Source organism: Euwallacea fornicatus, chromosome 3 (assembly GCF_040115645.1).
Source record: "Euwallacea fornicatus isolate EFF26 chromosome 3, ASM4011564v1, whole genome shotgun sequence".
NCBI lineage: Eukaryota > Metazoa > Arthropoda > Insecta > Coleoptera > Curculionidae > Euwallacea > Euwallacea fornicatus.
This window is the reverse complement of record NC_089543.1, coordinates 6,847,640-6,864,950: the sequence shown is the minus strand read 5'-3', so window position 1 is coordinate 6,864,950 and position 17,311 is coordinate 6,847,640. Positions and strand designations below refer to the sequence as shown.

At 40.1% G+C, this 17,311-nt stretch overlaps 2 protein-coding genes across 4 annotated transcripts; both read right to left on the bottom strand.

Moving 5' to 3' along the window:
- Positions 1-247: 247 nt before the first annotated feature.
- Rpn1 (regulatory particle non-ATPase 1) lies at positions 248-4,530 on the bottom strand. The gene is made up of 9 exons (XM_066302714.1): positions 4,263-4,530; positions 4,148-4,204; positions 3,788-4,074; positions 3,419-3,643; positions 3,199-3,357; positions 2,123-3,025; positions 1,252-1,919; positions 826-944; positions 248-622 (listed from the first exon to the last, which is right to left on the bottom strand). Exons 1-9 carry the CDS (start codon positions 4,335-4,337, stop codon positions 440-442), a joined length of 2,676 nt encoding a protein of 891 aa, XP_066158811.1. The 5' UTR covers positions 4,338-4,530; the 3' UTR covers positions 248-439.
- A 1,266-nt stretch (positions 4,531-5,796) lies between these two features.
- Positions 5,797-17,192, bottom strand: Tdg (Thymine DNA glycosylase). 3 transcript variants are annotated; one of them, XM_066302715.1, is made up of 7 exons: positions 16,897-17,192; positions 16,637-16,840; positions 13,006-13,269; positions 11,774-11,924; positions 11,362-11,502; positions 10,784-11,005; positions 5,797-10,702 (listed from the first exon to the last, which is right to left on the bottom strand). In XM_066302715.1, exons 2-7 carry the CDS (start codon positions 16,792-16,794, stop codon positions 9,263-9,265), a joined length of 2,376 nt encoding a protein of 791 aa, XP_066158812.1. In that variant the 5' UTR covers positions 16,795-16,840; positions 16,897-17,192; the 3' UTR covers positions 5,797-9,262. The 3 variants fall into 3 exon arrangements, with proteins under 3 accessions (XP_066158812.1, XP_066158814.1, XP_066158815.1); XM_066302717.1 differs by having other exon boundaries at positions 13,006-13,260; positions 16,637-17,191; XM_066302718.1 differs by lacking the exons at positions 16,637-16,840; positions 16,897-17,192 and adding an exon at positions 14,836-14,994 and having other exon boundaries at positions 13,006-13,260.
- Between the last annotated feature and the right edge of the window lie 119 nt (positions 17,193-17,311).

Genomic DNA, 17,311 nt, shown 5'->3' with positions numbered 1-17,311 from the left:
AGAATGTCCCCGTATATTAGTACCTTTATAATGTCATTTTAACGCTGGAGTTGCGTCATACTTGACGTAACATGATATGATGACATTCATTTTTTCAATTCCGCTGCCTTCGACTAGTACTTCTTTCGCCAAAAACGATTAGTCAAACTGTGCACTGCAATGCAACTTCAAGGTTCAAACTTTACCAACAAAACTGACTAACGCTGCAACCAGGAACGATCACGCTTAGAAAAGTAAAAAACAAAGATGCATTTTTCATTATATTTATTTTACAAATTATTAACACTCAAAATTATAACTGAAACGCCATTTGTATTTAAATGATAACAAATTACAGGAAAATCTAATACGGCTAGTTAATGTAAAAAGTATACTTCTTTTATGCCTTAATAATTACTGTCACTTATAAAAAGAAGCAGATTAAAATTTAAGCACTACATTACGGGTTAAAGTCCGGATTTTTTCTTAGTATCACAAATCCTTCCATAATGGGAGTGAGAGATAAGTACTCTTCAGTAGCCAATTCGGCCCGTTCTCCATGTGCGAGCAACACTGGAGTGGTGTGAGTTTGGAAGCCAGTAATGGTTTTGGGTTTACCAGCTTGGCCAACTACGTCGACTGCCTATAATAAACATAGAATTATACGTTTGTACTCAATTTTTGTCAATCTAAATTATAATCGCTGATTTATCCTATTCGAGTTGTTAATGTGGCCACGTTCCACTTCTTCGCATGTATATGTTCGTACGTGTTAAAAAATGGAACATTTTTACTAGCACCACGAATAAGTATTATAATTGCATCACGAAAATACGATATACTTACCAGTCCAACGCGAACAGGAACTGGAAGTGGATTGAGATCTTCATCAAAGGTCACTAGCATTCTGGGCTGCATTGCGGCAGCCAACGTGTACAAAAGGTAATGGGATTTTCCAAGGATAACTATAAAACAAACATCATAGAATTATCAAAATGGAGTAATTGTTTGCGAAGCATTCAAAATAGGCCGCCGCTGAATTATTTAGATTTACACGCGTACTTTATAGTCCGACTGTTCATCTGGGACTTCAAGGGTTGGAATTAATGCTCACCTAAGATGAGAGCTATTTCAAAAAAGTTCAATTCAACCAAATGTTGGTTTAGTGTGTTGACAGTGTAAACCAGGGCGCAACACCTAATCAAAACATAGAAACGCACTTTCATAGTGAAATGGACGCCTGTCACACCTTTCAACATCGTCAATACTTACTGTTTTTAACATCCAAAAATCCAACAATCGTTGCTAACAAACCAGCAACAGCTACAGGATTCATGAGTTGTCGGTCGCTATGATATGGGCTAAGCGTCAAAGTTCCTTTACCTAAATGTGTCAGTCCTTGTGCTATGCGAACCATGAATAGATTATTTGGATCTTTCGCATGATATTGAGCCAATTGTCTCAACATTGCGGCTAATCTCGCATTGTTTGTGCCAGCACCCACTAATCCCATTGCGAAAATTGCGTTGTGGGCTACTTCTGAATCGCTATCGTGCGAGAACTTGCTTAGGGTGTCTAATATGCTTAATTTCGGATTAGATACTGAGATAAGGCCCAATGCCAGGGGAACAGCTCTTCTTATGACAGGTTCGCAATAGCGAAGCAAATGACCGAAAGTTCTGAAAGCCATCTCGCTGCCGATGTCTTCACCCATGCTGATTAAAGCAATGCCGATAACTGCGATGGCTTGTTTGGCTGAGAGGTCTTTTTCCTTGTCCTCAGTTTTCTCTTTCTTATCTTTATCTTTGTCTTTTTTGTCTTTGTCTGAGGCTTCAGCCCCTTCGTAATGTTCCGAGCAGATGTGAAGCAAATGCTGTACTTTTAATACATTTCCAGTTCCTGCGTAGGCACAGATGTCTACCATAGTTGTGGCCATAGATCTGCAAAATTCGATGTTTTTCAAAGATACACCACAACGTAATGATTACCAAAGTTGCACTCTAAAATGCAAAGAGGACATTTTGGCAAAAAATCGTACTCAACCTCATGCATCTCTGGAATTTTGACAAAAATAATCCGAACTACTTGAAAAGAAATATCGAAAGGAAGTCCGCTTTCCCTTCATTATGTGCTCAGGACTTACCTAAACGGTTCTGGTATAACTTGCAAGGCTGCTATGATAGTCTCAATGCTCTCCTGTTTCCCCAAATGGCACAATCCAAGCCCCAACGGCAGAAAGCGGGCGTAAGTATCTTTCTTCAAGTCCTCCTCAGATTTCTCCATCAAAGTTTGCATGAGTGTTGTTGTCACTTGTGAATTACCAGAGCCGACTGCAATCAAACCGCAGGCCAACGCTGCAATGGCCACAACTTCCATATTCGAATTTGGGTCAGAAAAGACTGGGAATAACAAGCCGAGCACCGCATCTCTGTTGGAACCGACATATGCCAATCCCAATCCCAATATGGCTCCAATGCGCATTATGGGCGCGTTATGTAACACATAGTCACTTAGCAGAGCTAGAGCTGGATCGCACTCGTTTCTAACTCCACAGTTAACAATACCACAAGCAAGGAGCGCTCCCGATTTAATGTGATCTTCAGAGGAATACAAGTATTTGTCAATTGGAGTTAAGCCACCGTCGACGTCCCACAACAAAACCAGCCCAAGCGTTGCTGTGGCACTCAACATGCCGTGGTCTTTATTTTTGTAAAGCCACTTATTGCCGTCTTCCATTAGCAGCTTGTCTTGGCCGAAAGCGGCATTTACGAAGCCGTTTACGAAACTAGCAGCTAAATTTTGTTTTGCAGAGTCGACCTGGCTTCCACCAAATGACGGTCTTGTGTTCTCTAAATGCGACTTATAAACGTCTTCAGGAGTTTTAGGTTCCATAATATCTAACTCCCTTGCTAAGTTTAAGAAATGATTGTTTAAGTGGCAGTTGGCCATTATTTCTGTGAGGTCTTCATATTCAGGGGTGGTATCAGGAATTTCTATGTAGATCTGCTGGCGGCCTAACATAAAGGCTAGCTGTTTCTGGACTGTTCTGAAATTGAAGGTTATTTAGTTATTGGTGGTTTAGATTAGTTCATATAGTGGGTAATTTTTTTAACAATTAAAACATAAGCTTGTCTTGAACATAAATAAATAAACATATTAGTTCATGTGGTCATCCTTGAACTTTCACAGAAGTTTTAGGTTAATGATCAATATACTTACATATCCTTGCATGATAAAAAAATTTCTTCTATAAGTGCATGATCATTCAATTGTAAAGCCAAACGCAAGGCTTGAGGATATTGATTGAATTTTCTGAACAGGAGCAAAGCAGTTTGTAATAAAGTTGTGTTTTCTGGATCGGCAACATAAGGGACACAGCTGTTGTAAGAAAGAACAATATTAGACAAGAGGCAAGAAATATACTGACACTAAGTCTTGCCTCGTTAAATATAAACAAACTCTAGGATAAATGTTCTCATCAACATATTTCTCCAAAAGATCAAGCCTTTCAATTTCCATAAGCAAATCACATGCCTCTGCTTCAGCATTATGAGCTATATTGTAAGGGACTATTTGTTTAGTCAACTGAATCAACTTGTCCTCTAAGTCCTTGTCATCAATATCTTTTTCCCCCCATTCACCAGCAATTTCTCCAGACAAGTGCCTAAAAAAGTTTTAGTGTTCTTAGAAAAACAATTGGATTGTTCCTTCAACTGCCCAACATTAACATACAGGGAATGTCTAAGTTTGAAATTTTTGTGTGTACTGATGCAGCACCAATTATGGTGACCCTAAAACAGGGACATACCTGACATACTCATGTCCCCATTCTCCAATTTTATCCAGGTCTGAAGACAACCTGTATTTCAAACATTCTCTCCCTGAACCCATGGTCATGGCTAACACTGAAACGATATCAGCACAGACACTCTTGACTTGAGGGTTTTTGATTTTTTCATATATCTCCTTCATTGTATCATAATGGAGACGCATAAATTTTAAAGGTTTTGGAACTGAAGTCATTGATGTTGTCGAAGCTCTGATCTTTGTGCCGAGGACATTAAGAGCTGACAAATACAAATTTTGGTCATTTTCCTGAAAGATATTTTGATGTTAGGCTTCAAAATAAGCTATGACTAGACAATTTTCAGTTTTAAGGTTAACTTACTGTTAGTCTTTCGACACAAAGATTTAGTTCGTCTTGCAATTGCTTATCCTCCTCAGACTGAAATGTAACGGGGCAGTGCCAATTATAGTTCAAATGTCCTAGAAAATCTACGTACCAACTCATTTTTCTCCTCTTCCGTATCCTTTTTCTTCTCAGTTTTTATAGGAACCTCAGTGTTGGTCTGGGCCATTTTTTCACTATGAGTTTGATACCTCACAGAATTTAAGTTCCGAAGTTACGATTAGAGATCTAATAGACTTTAATTTAATTTAATTCGTTTTAACTAGTAAAATGTAAAACAACGAAATATTATATGATGTATAGAATATAGAAATAAAGAAAATCAATTTTTTTGCTTGTCATCTTGTCAAACGGACAGGTGAAAGATCACAAAGGGTGTCAAATGTCAAAAGCATCAGGTAAACGGCTTCCGGACACATGCGCGAAATTATTGATCGTCGCGTACGTAGCTGCTAAGTAGGCATACCACCTTCGCCCAATGACTAACTGAGAGACGGTGAGGTCTGAGTCCGTCCTTTCACTTTAGAACATTGTCTATAGGGCGACGGCTTTTTTTGTCATCGCTGCATGTCAATGACGAAACATTACTTGGAATAATATCAGCATTTTAACATATACTGCTATTCGCGTCAAGTGTACAGTTTTAACTAATCTTCCCCGATAAATGTGTATGGTTCTCTAAAAAATCAAACCATGTTTATATAATAAAACACTTTTACTTTAGAAATTTGACGATATTTTACAAATAATAGGTCCTAATCTAGATGTTGGACAATCATCGTACAGTGAATTGCAAAAACATGGAACTATCCGAGCGAATGGGCAAACTTGCCGACAAACGTTTAATTTAGGTTTCAACCCGCTTACTGATTTGGTGTGAGTTCCGTTTCGAGACGCATCAATACATTGAACACTTATATCGTTATCATTGAACACGTATAAAGATCGAGTACTCGAAAGAAAAATGCCATAGTACCACCTGCCAGAGAATACGGGACTGTTAAAGGCGCGCGCGCGCGCGCACGTGGACACTTAGGGAGAGATGAGAGCGAGCACAGTTGCAAACGGAGACACAAATAGGAGAATACACAAATATAGCAGCACATGGGAGATGGGAACATGCAGACGAACATTCAGAGAAAAGTGAGATGTTCGAACATTTTGAGTCGCTAATATCGTAGTTAAATTTACCTCCGCTATTTATGCGATTCACTGTACTGAGTAATAACTTAATTGGCCAACCAATACAAAGGGAAACTAAACGAACATGTTCCTAATGGGTCAAAATCCATTAAACTTACGTAAGAATAGTGAGGAGGTTGCGTGGGTCAATTGAAAGGGAACACGGTATCATATATAAATTGGCTCCATATTTACTATTAAATAATTTGTGAGATAAGTTTTTTGCTTATAGTTTCGATTTCTTACCTAATTTCTTTATTTGTTCATTTGTTAAATTTCGTTGAACGTCCGAAATGTAAGTAATACCCAGTTTTTCCGACTTTCTCAGGAGACTCGTCCCCAGCCTTCTCCACTAGCACCTGCGATTTCGAGCGCCCTTCTACCCAGTGCAAGGACTTCCTGCAAGAGCTACAAACGTGAAAACCGTTTGAATTAGGCGCAGACCATTTCAGTTGAGAAGTCCCCGTATATTGGAAACAAATAGAAGTATAAAAAACAATGTGAAATTATTTTACAAAAATGCAACGGAACCGCTACAAAAGAAGTCCGTGGTGGTGGCGACCACCGTGTAGGAACACATAATTTCTCATGAAATCTGGACGTCCTAAAGCTACAGTGAACACAACTATTGTTTTCAAAATATGAAGCTTCAGAACTGCACTAAAAAGTCGTTTTGCAATTTGAGTGGCGACCATTTATATCCTCATCGAGAGCAAAGTTTCCTCAAATCCAAATTTATGTTTAAAATTACTTAATACACTAGGGTTACAGGACCTTATTACAGTAATCGTTATGGTACAGTAATTCAATTTATAATTAAAATAACTCTAAAATAATTTTTCAACTCCGAAATTACTGGAGCCCTAGATATAGACACAGACAATTTAAGTTTCATAGAAAAAAATCTGCAGTATACGCATAGAGAAATAAACAAAATCTTTCTTATATTATTTAACTTTAAGAGACTAGATTCAGATGACTAGATTCGAGTGTTACATAACTGGTGAAAACAACTGGGATATGTATTAGCATTAACTTCCTTCTTGACTGAGTATGAAATCAACTTACACACACAATTACAGGAGGCCGAACTAAGAATTTTAAGAAAGACACCGATTCAAAGTGACGAATTTAGGTACAAAATTATTGTGTTGTCGAACATCACGAACAATATTAATGCTCTGGAAGTATATAATATGTTATATCCGTTACAAGACGGGCATTTTTCTGAAGGTACCCATTACACTGACTTACAAATATGAAGTTCATGATAATAGAGAGATTTTGGATTTGTCACTCAAGAAAGGGCCGATTCGATTTGTGTTGAAATTATTCCTGCGCTCAGAGATGGCAAAATGCAATAGAAATAACAAGACACGATATTCTTACGAGTGTGGAGGAATAATTAGCTATCAATAACAATTACATTCACCGTTTAAAACGAAAAAGCAAATCGTGCATCCACGAGCATGCGAAAAACAACAATAATCATGGTTATGTGATAACACATTTCCAAAATCCCTCACTGTTACGTATGGGGGTCTGCTGGTGTGCTGTACCTGGTTTCACACCTCCCTCGACTCGATAATCGAAATTTAACACATCAAGTTAAATTTTCAAATAACTGCATTTCAAGTAGTGGTCTCAGCCTTTTCTAGTGGATGTTTCAACTGGTGCATTGGAAAAAAATGTCACCACTTATATATGAAAGTTAACAATTAAAAATACCAACCAAGATGGGGGCATTTCCAGATGTAAACCCCATGCAGTGTGGCCAAAACTCGTTACGCGTCGGGGAAAACCTTTCGTTTGATCGATTCATTCTCGAGTTCTTGACACAATGGAGATCATACTAGAACTACAACGAATGATTCGCCATGTTACGCGGAATTCGAGCAAAATGCGACCCGAGGATGCTTCATTTTCTAGACTTAACTTGTCGAAACAAGATGGGCCGAATTACACATGTGAATTTCCCCGTTTAACGAATTTCGTGCGGTACCGCAGATATTTCACACTACATGTAGAACAGGTTTAAAGTACGTACACTATATACTTTTGCCATTTTAGGAAGCATTATCTCGAACGTAACGCTTAGAAATTACTGCCCAAGCACAAAGATCATAATATTCCATTTGTCGATATTGCCGAAATAAACATAATTCGTAGACGACTTCAACAACATAATATATATATAGAGTGCTCCATTTCAAAATAAAGGTATAATCGGAAGTGCCACCATTTAGAGAATAATAGGTATTAAATACAAGGTCTCTGTCAACTTTCATGCAAAGCCAAATTTTCAGAACAGAAATAGCTTAATCTGCATACCTAAGCTATGGCCACATTTAGGAAGATGTGTCTGCCAGTTCCAGCCGTTTTATTGCTACTAGTCAGGGGGCTCCAAATATCAGTCCTTATGCGGTACTTATTGACGTTTGTGTTTCCTTTTCGGGGCCGACTTAAAAGCCACACAGGGATATTTTGAATTATCCATATGTGTCGGTCAAGATCCTTCCCGGAGCAAAACTAAACGTTCACAGAACCCGGCGCGCGGAGTCTTCTGTCGACTGTGGAATAATTTCAACTTTCAGAATGTACAGGAACCGAATCTAGAGCCTCCCCGATCGTACAACCACACCAATATAAAAGTAATTAAACCTATTTCATTAACAGCCTTAGTAACGCTCAACAAAACTCCAACATATACAGAATGCATAACTGTGGCAACGTCTTAACAAATAAAACAAGGGAAAACAATGTTAATAGTCCGGGGCTGACCCTCAAATGGCCGACATACGATCGATTTGAGATTCGACTGATGGTCTAAGTAACATTCAAATTTTAGAGAAAATACTTATGACAATAAATATCACCATTTACCCTGTGCAAGTCTCTTGTTTCAAAATGCAAGTGACCATATTTTAATATGGGAAACTTGAACAAATAAACCAATAAATCCAATCTGTACTTGGAAAATGATTATTGCACATTTTGGTACACATAGTTACGTATTATAGCAGATTACTGGCCGTTTAACGGGTACTTAACACGATAAACATATAGCGTAGCCTTAATTCTAAATAAACTGAAAATCAAAAGTACTAAAGTACGTTTGACTTGTCCATAATATTCAATCGCTAAAAAATAATAAACAACGTCGGGATTAATATCCCACCGAAATGCGCAACCTGGCGTATTAACTAGCAGTCTCTTACTGTGAGCGTGCTCACGTAATGTTTCCCTCCGACTCCAAGAGATTCTTATACAACTTTTAATTGTGATAGCAAGCGAACAATTGTAACTACACTAAAATTATATATCAATATTTATTAGGCAAGTGGAAGGCAATTATTAATTTGCCAAGTACAACAATTAACCGAACCATCAGGACAAATTAATAACAATTAGATTTTTTTGTACTAATTCAAAAACAATCCAAAATTGTTGTACTGCCCACCGGACATCAAGTATGAATAGCGAGTTTTGGGACAGTTAACGTAAAGTTAAACGCTCAACACGGCTCACTTGACGGCATGTAGGCGTGATCTCCGCGTGGCCTCGGTATAATGTGCGGGTAAACGAAAACTGCCAGCTCCACGAGGCTGTGGCCAAAACTGACCTCAGATACGGGGATTGTTCTTCAAAAAACTCTACGATCACATGGGTTTCTAGCGGAACTCGACGCCTAGATGTTAACAGAAGAGCTATGTTTGACGTTATGATAACACGCTCTGAATCCCACCATCCATATCGTTGAAGTAACCGCCGCGGGAGCGATGAAATACGTTCATTTTCCAAGTGAAAACATTAAAATTTCCCATACTATATACTGAAGCGGACAGACTTGCTAGGTACTAGCCGAAAATATTTTACAGGTACACAACATTAAAACACAGTGACAGAAACCAATCAAAACCCTCCCAAGTACGGTGGATAGCCCGGTGGGTGAGGGGGGGCAGGTTGAGGGTAACCATAATAGGGATAATTAGGATTGGGGACGTGAATTGTGGGCGTGTAGCTTTGAGGGTAAGGGATTTGAGGATAACTTATGGCCATTGTGTCATAGGGCGCATTCCATGCAGGAGCGGGGGAGTACAAGGGGTACCCGGCCGAAGGGTAATTGTAAGAAACCGGACTAGCCCTCGCGGACGCAGTAGAGTAGCTATTCGAATACTGATCAGAGGCTTCGTTTAAAGGTGCCTCGCCTTCGGTAATACTCGGAATTTGGTCAACTAGAGACTCTAGTCCAGACAAACTTTTCGCAGCAATATCTTGATGCTTTTGCTGAGGAGTAGTGTATTGTGCCTGCTCCTGTGGTGGCGGTTCCATATTGTACGACTGATAATGGTACGAGTGTGGTGGAGGTTCGCCGTTAACGGACGCAGCCGGACTCATGTGATAATGGTGCGGATTCTCGCTATTCGTAGATTGCGTGGGACTCAGCTGGCATTCTGCTTCTTCTGCCATACTTGTCGGCGGATCAAAATCTGGGGGACCTATTGGTGACCCTGGAGATCCCAGTTGTTCCGAACTGATTGCTGCACTTATCTCCGAACTGAGATCTGAGTGTGTAAAAGGTTGAGAATGTGGCCTAGGTGAGTACGGAGGCCGTGGTGAGTTGCTGTATTGCCTCGGAGATTGATTGTATTGTTGTCTTGGCGACTGCGTATACGCCGGTCTCGGACTTTGACTATACGGGGGCCGAGGAGACTGACTGTAAGTTGGTCTCGGCGACTGGCTAAACGGAGGTCTGGGTGACTGGTTGTAAACCGGAGGTTGAGAATTATACATGTTAGGTGTACTATTAGGTGGAGTCATTGCGGGTCCGACCGGATAAAAATTGTTAGGTGATTGGATGGGCGATGGACTCGAAAAACACTGCGGTATATTAACCTGTCCGTTGTTCTCCATTCGCCCCACCACCTCGACATTGTCCATTTTCACTTTTTTAGGCCGGCCTCTTTTCTTTTTAGGAAAATCTCCGCAGTTATTGCTACTGGGTGGAGGATGTTTCCTTACAATTGGCTTCGGAGGAGGTTCTTCACCTTCTACTTTAATTTTCCTTGGTCGCCCTCTCTTCTTTTTGCAGGGTATTATCTCTCCGTCCTCAGTTTTAATCACAGCGTTGCTAATGTCGGTGAGCTCTGGATACAGTTCCGCCTTCGGTCCTGCCTCGTAACAAGACTTTACTTTAGGTTCGGTGAAAACCATTTCAGATTCGTCTATTTCCGGAATTAATCCGTTTAAATAATCACGAAACTTTTTCAACGCCGCATAAAATGGCACCTTATCTGCTGCTCGTGGAAGCTGTGCGCATCTCGCGCTAGATGAGGGCATCACCCACATATGCTGAAATGGAAAAACGTCGATATATACGCACTGTAAAATGTTCAACTACTCGTGGCTTTAATAAAAGTTAGGAAATCTCACCGTGTTTGTGCCTTCTACTAAATCTGACTGTCTGCCAAATTTGAAGTCTTTTTTCCCAGAAAATACTTCGTAAATCAATTTGCCGTTGAATACGGCAATTTTAGGCCTAAATTTCCTTAATTTGTCTAAAAGAATTTGGCTACCTTCCTTAATTTCTTTGCGAGTTAAATCTGCACTACCCTTTGTTGCACGCTGAACCATATTCGTGAAACCAATGCCAACCTGCAAATTAACACTTTAAAGTTTCGATCCACATTTTTAAATTAGAGGAGCGCGCACGAGGTCTGATCTAAGCAAGGTGACGATCACTCTGGGTGTGGAGTCACACAAAAAATGGGTCGCAGCTAGGAGGAGCAACACTGAGAAAATGGTGAATGGAAACGACGGCTGCTCGGAGCAGCACGCCTCTTACATTTTTACCGGTAAAACCGAGGCAATATTCATTGTTATTGCTTACTTATGATGAGCAATCGCAAAATAATTTCGCTAAAATTCCCGCTTCGTCCCCACTAACAATGACCAAATTGACGGAGTAGTTGATTCCAATTTCATGCATCAAGACCGTTTCGCAATTTTACCTGAAGTAGTTTATAATCCTCGTCGGCTGACATTTGCTGTGGAGTAAGTCCAGATAAGTACAAACATTTCCAAAAGTGATTGCCAGGTCCTGCATAATGATGTCCTTTATAGGCGGCAAAAAGTCCTGGATTAATTCCAATCTACGAGAGTATGATATTAAATTAAAAGGAGTTTGGAAGGGCATAAAATTTCGATGAGAATAAACGTTTTGAAAATAGATTATTAAGTCATTAGGAATAGCTTCTTAATGATGTCATTTTATTATTCAAATATGCTATTTTTCAGTTAACGACATTAAAAGTTGACAATCTTAAATATACATAATGAGCCAATTAAATTAACATCTAGCAAATAATGTTTTGAAGTACGCTGAAACGGAGATTCCCCTGATTGAGGGCATTATGTACTTACAATTATAATATCTAAATTTTCAGTAATGTGATCTGGCAAGGTCCTCTTTGACACCTCTTCCTCTGGCATTCCATTAAACCTATCGTGTTTTTTGCGTTCTTTAACAGGCCGTAAGATTCCTCCGTTTAATTCCTGACTGAAATCTATCGGTCTGAAAAAGAAAAAATGCCCCATGCTCGATTATCGTGTTTGTTAATGGAACGTTAATGTTTCGCCGAGACACGGTTTCGACTTAATACCCTAAAAACTAAAGCAGTTCTGTGTCTTCTACGAAGAAGCGTCTGCGACATTTCTTTGGACAATCGCCGAACTTTAACTCAAGAGGTGACCTCTGGAAACACACGCCCGCTATTTCCGGACACCTTGTATATAGGGTTAAGAAGCCATTTCGATACCGCGGGCCCACCTGCACACGGACGTGCTCGAAAGGAAATGCCGCAATCGCTGTCCCAAACTGAGATTAACAATAAAACGCAAAATTAGGTTTAGGAACTTCGACAGTAAAACACTCGTTGGGGCCATTAAATTTTTGGATAACCTGTAAAGGGTGCGAGGGACCTTGAAAAGATATTAAAGAAATAATGTCCAAATGCGCCTCTCTCTTTGTACGCTGTAATTGTACAAATAAAAAAGATGGGGGTGTCCAATGCTGCCCAGAGCGAAGGGAGACGAAATATTTGCCTTAAGGGAAGTGCAGGGCTACTTCTGTGACACAAAACGAGACCCCAACATCTGCAAGGGTTGGCCAGACTAGAATTACAGAAAATCCAGACACTGCGGATGGACCACTAGTGGATCAAGGTACTTATAGAGATGGTGTTTAATAAGTAAGATTCGCCACCAAAACATGAATCACCCTATGTGATGAATTGCAAAAAGAAAAACGAAAATTAATCACGAAAATGTGGGACGAAGCAAAACAATTACCCGTAACACTCTAAATTCAGAGGCGCATAGAGATTTTGCAAATTCGACCGAGAACCGAACGTCCTTTCTCTCCGTGAACGTAGCACCGTGACTTAAGCTCGGGATGGCACGCAGGCGTCGTTTCGGGTGCGCAAGTGACGTGTCCGAAATGGATTTTCAACCAAGCAAAGCTAATCGTTATGGGAATTACCGAATTGATACTTTCAGAAACCGATCACCGAGTTTCCTTAAGCGCAACGAAAACGCATCAGTCAAAAACCGCATTTGACCTCCTCCTCGCATCAGATCTGACACGTTCCACTTACTCAGATTTAATCTTCTTTTTCCTTCCTCGTTTTTTAGGACCTGGCAACATGGGGTTCATAGGAGGCATTGCATGTATGATATGCGGTGGTCCTTGAGCTGCGGCCAGCATAGGAATGGGATCGTCATCAATGAAACTATAGGGGTCTTCCATCTTTTCTCGCTTTACTTCATGGTTGTGATTGACATTGGCAGTGTTCATCAGTAGATCTGCGCTGGTTTCATAGCCGTCGTCATGAGCTTCCAGTTTCATGTTACTGGAAAAGCTTTGAACGATATAGCACTGCATGCAAAGAATACTCGATATTACAATTAATTTGTACATTATACTCGAATTCAAATGGTTGTGTGACTGCTCCAACGTAATTAAAATAATCGTGAGGGCTCTATCGTTCTTCTAAATGCATTATCATTGAATAAAAAACAGTACTGTTATTGTGTATTGTGTGCATCATTCGAGTATTGTGTGCAATATGCACAAATTAGTTTTAATTTTACGGATTTTGGGAAGTTGCAATTAATTTCAAAATAAAAACCTCGTCGGTTTTATTAAACGGACATGAAATATGAATTTAAATCGCATTAGAACCCATCGTGGTTTGGCAACAAAGAAATTGTTAGTTTGAAGTTATGCTCAGCGGCACAAAGCCTCTGGGTTTCAGTTTATGGTTGATATGGTCTTTAAAAACGTGCATCTTAATGGTATTTTAAGTCGAGAGGCAATCCTACGGCCCAGTTTATCTTAGAATTGTAACGGGTAATGGTTTGTAAAATCCGGCCAACCCATCGAGAAATGAGATCGGACCGGGTACCGGACAAAAATGGGATTTTCAAGGTGCTCGGGCCGGCATCTCGGAACGTGCCAAGGCAGATTTTTGCTTTTTGGAAAATAGAGAGATTATGGGCCACTTTCAAAAGCTTTATTTGTTTCTTTGATATAATAAACGAAGAACGCAACAAATAAAATTAAAAAAAAAAGTTGTGAAACGTGTACGTGGATTAAACAAAAGGAGTTGCAAGCAGCAATCCTGCCAGTATCAGTACAGGCGTAGACGGGTACGTACTAAAACGTGTTTCCCACAAAAATGACGGATAATGACAATAATTGCCCTCACCAAGCAAAACGCCCTCCTGCGCCTTTTTTTTAATCAATTATCGTCCCCAATGCGTTCACTCACGGACCCCTTCGAGGAATCTTAAAACCCCCAAGAATCGCCATTTTGTCAGGAACGCTACAACCTCGACACGTGGCCTCTCGTCGTAAAGCGCAATAATTTTGAACGCACTGTACGTCGGCAAAAGGAAACGCTCCGAAACGGCTTTCAGGCCCTCTCCTCATTGCCAGAAAGGCATTCGCAATAACACGAAACCATCCCAGAAAAATCAAATCAAATCGATTGGAAAATGCCCCCCGTGCACATACAGGAGCACGCCAACCCTGTTGCATCTCCAGCATGGTCTTCTTAAGGAATGTCCCAAGTCCTCCGATTTGAAAACGTCGAGAGGACCCGTCGTAGATGTGATCTGCAGTGTATGTGCAGCCGCGCTAATACAAAGAGTTCGACTAACATGGCATACACAAACTTCAGGAACGCAATGCAACAACCCGAGAAATCAGTTTAGATATCAAATATGGAGGCAGAAAAGTGCACAATTTATATATTGATAGAAGCAGTAAATATTTGTACACGGATTCAGACAAGACGGTCGCTCCGAGACATGATTATACAACGTTTATTTTGATTCTTTTTGCAGACGCAGCTGGATCACAACACGAGTGAAACAACACCGTAGGCCCGACAAAAGAAAGAACGCACAGTTTTTTTCCTCACCTCAAAATTTCGGATTTGCTTATTTGCACAAAGAGTTTCGAGTGTTAGATGTGGCCCTTTAAATAGAATCGAAATATGAGCACTAAATCCAAGTTTTGTATCACAGCAAACACCCAAATTCCGAGCACCGCCGACGAAGCGGAGATGCCACCCATCTAATCTCAGTTATAAATACTCCCGTAAAAAACGACACACTGTGAGAACGCAAAAAAGCAGCACTTCAGGATAAGTGACATTAATTACCCAACACAAAATCTCAGGAATAATTAAGAATATTGCCTGAATCCGAGCTAAAATGCACCGCCAGGTCGCTGTCTGAAGCAGGACTGAAAAGATTGAGGAGCTGGGTGTCGTCCGCCTAAAAGCGGGCTTGATACCACTCCGCTACATGGCTTACATCGCGTGTATGCAGAGGAACGAGCGAGGGGCCAAAAATTGACCCCTGACGCACACCAGATGTCCAAGAAGATTGTCTTGAGGAAACGCAAGAACGCCGCATCTCAACGCAAATCAATTAAATTTTGAGGTGACTAAACGATGAACAACCGAATCGGCAGCTTTCCATGAGATACACATTTTCAATATTGTGGATTTACGTAAATGGTTTTCGCACCTCTGTGTTAATGAAAAATAGTCTTCCATTGTAACGCGACTTAAAGCCGGTGGAAGATATCTCGGAACTTAATTGAGTGTCTGCAGCTTTCGGTCTACAAAAAACGTCGCAGGGGCTTTTCATAAAATTCGTGTTTTTTTATTAAAGTTTTGCAACATGGCAATATCTGTGTCTATGCTTAGTACCATTTGGGAGATCTAACTCAAACTAACTTTTCAATAAAAATGCTAATAAATTTTGCTCTATACCCGAGGCCCCCACGTTTTCCTGGCCAGCATTCACCTCAGAGCCTCGTGCAAGTAGAGAAATTTTAAAACACAAAAGTTACAAGATGCAGGTAGAATTATAGGCTGAACATTATTTCAAACGTACGGGGTCGCTAAGAAAACTGCCTGAGAATTCCACCTCAACTACACACGCCCATTCTAAAATGGGCCCCTTGTACATTTTTGCATTCGCATTACATTTTCAAATTATTTCCTTCACTTATGTAGGTACAAAAATAAATCAGTTCCAGTTATGTTTCCCACATGCAGTTAAACTTTGCTCTACAGACCTTGACATGGCATTTTAGGGCGAATTTGACCAATTTGTCCTAATTTTCCTTTAAATTGTGACAGCTCAATTTCAGTTTGTCACGTGACAACTTCTTGTGACACGAAATGTGACAATAGATTGAATATTGCCCAGCCCTGCATTTCATCGGCTTCACCTCAGTCCAAGCCATTTGAAGCACAGGATTGAGTTGAAACGTTGAGTCTAATTGAAATTTCAATCCAATGTATGTATATCCCTTTTTTTCAAGGGGATCAATCTCTATCCAATCGTGGGATAGGCCTGAATTTCCTCTCATTCAGATATTGCACATTGGAAAAAAATCTTATAACTCAGCTCAATGAATGATTTTGAATGTTTAAAGCATGAATAACATTGTTGAAGCAAAGCCCTCAGGCTGTCTTACGAGGACAAGCTAAAACTTGGATGGTGAAATGAAATCTTAGTATAATTGGACACCAATGGCCCAAAATAAACCTGGGAAGGCCATGGACATAATCTGTTTATACCTCCCAATTGATGTCATTTGAGTGAAACATGCTTCTAAATGAAGCAGAAATCACCCTTTTGATTGTTTACATATGCCAGTACAGGCCTGCACGGCAACTTGGGAAATACTTCTGGGATACTTACAGCTTATATTTATGCTGATAATTTACTGGATGGTTATAATTTTCATAGGCCAACTGGCCGGGAGGGCCTGTAGTGTCCGATGGTGGTCCTCCTCCGCCTGTTTCCATTCCCTCACCCAGTAAAGTGGTGGACTCACGAAAAAGAGTAGCCACCTGCATGGGCTTTGCTCAGCGAGCTTTCGCTCGCTATAAATATTAAACCCGGCTATCACGTCACATTTAGATAGTTTGCACTAGATCAAAAAAACCAGACAACCTCACCCTTTAAAAATACTTCTTACACTCTGATTGGTTCAACAAACGTTTACAAAAATCAATATGTTATCAGCTTCAGTCTGTATTTTTGTAGAAGCCAAGAGAATTCATTGATGATGTCTCCGTCAGCGTCGCTACTTCCTGCGACGCTGCTGGTTGCCCTTTTTTCAGAGAGCGTTTCATGGAAAAATGTTCAAAACTCGATTTAAAACCAGATTTTAAGTTCTATCCGCCATAGAACGCCACTTTCCGAAATTTTTATGTTTGCCATGCCGCTGGCTTAAGCGAATTTAGTAATATTCGCCATAAAAAAAGCCGATAAAAACACTTATCAGTTGAATTTTTATAGAAAACTACAGTTTCTACTCCTATTAAAGGTTCAGTGTAAAATCTATTGTATAGAGGGCGCCACAACGAGCCA

What these genes read in the sequence shown, in the direction of transcription:
- Rpn1 (XM_066302714.1), bottom strand. Translation starts at nt 4,337, where the DNA reads ATGGCCCAGACCAACACTGAGGTTCCTATAAAAACTGAGAAGAAAAAG. An exon ending in GTTTGTTTATATTTAACGAG is followed by an intron (nt 3,358 to 3,418) that starts GCAAGACTTAGT and finishes TTCTTACAACAG; the next exon opens with CTGTGTCCCTTATGTTGCCG. An exon ending in TTCCTGTTCGCGTTGGACTG is followed by an intron (nt 623 to 825) that starts GTAAGTATATCG and finishes TGTTTATTATAG; the next exon opens with GCAGTCGACGTAGTTGGCCA.
- Tdg (XM_066302715.1), bottom strand. Translation starts at nt 16,794, where the DNA reads ATGCAGGTGGCTACTCTTTTTCGTGAGTCCACCACTTTACTGGGTGAG. An exon ending in AAAAAGAAGATTAAATCTGA is followed by an intron (nt 11,925 to 13,005) that starts GTAAGTGGAACG and finishes TTTCTTTTTCAG; the next exon opens with ACCGATAGATTTCAGTCAGG. An exon ending in TAGTAGAAGGCACAAACACG is followed by an intron (nt 10,703 to 10,783) that starts GTGAGATTTCCT and finishes TTTCCATTTCAG; the next exon opens with CATATGTGGGTGATGCCCTC.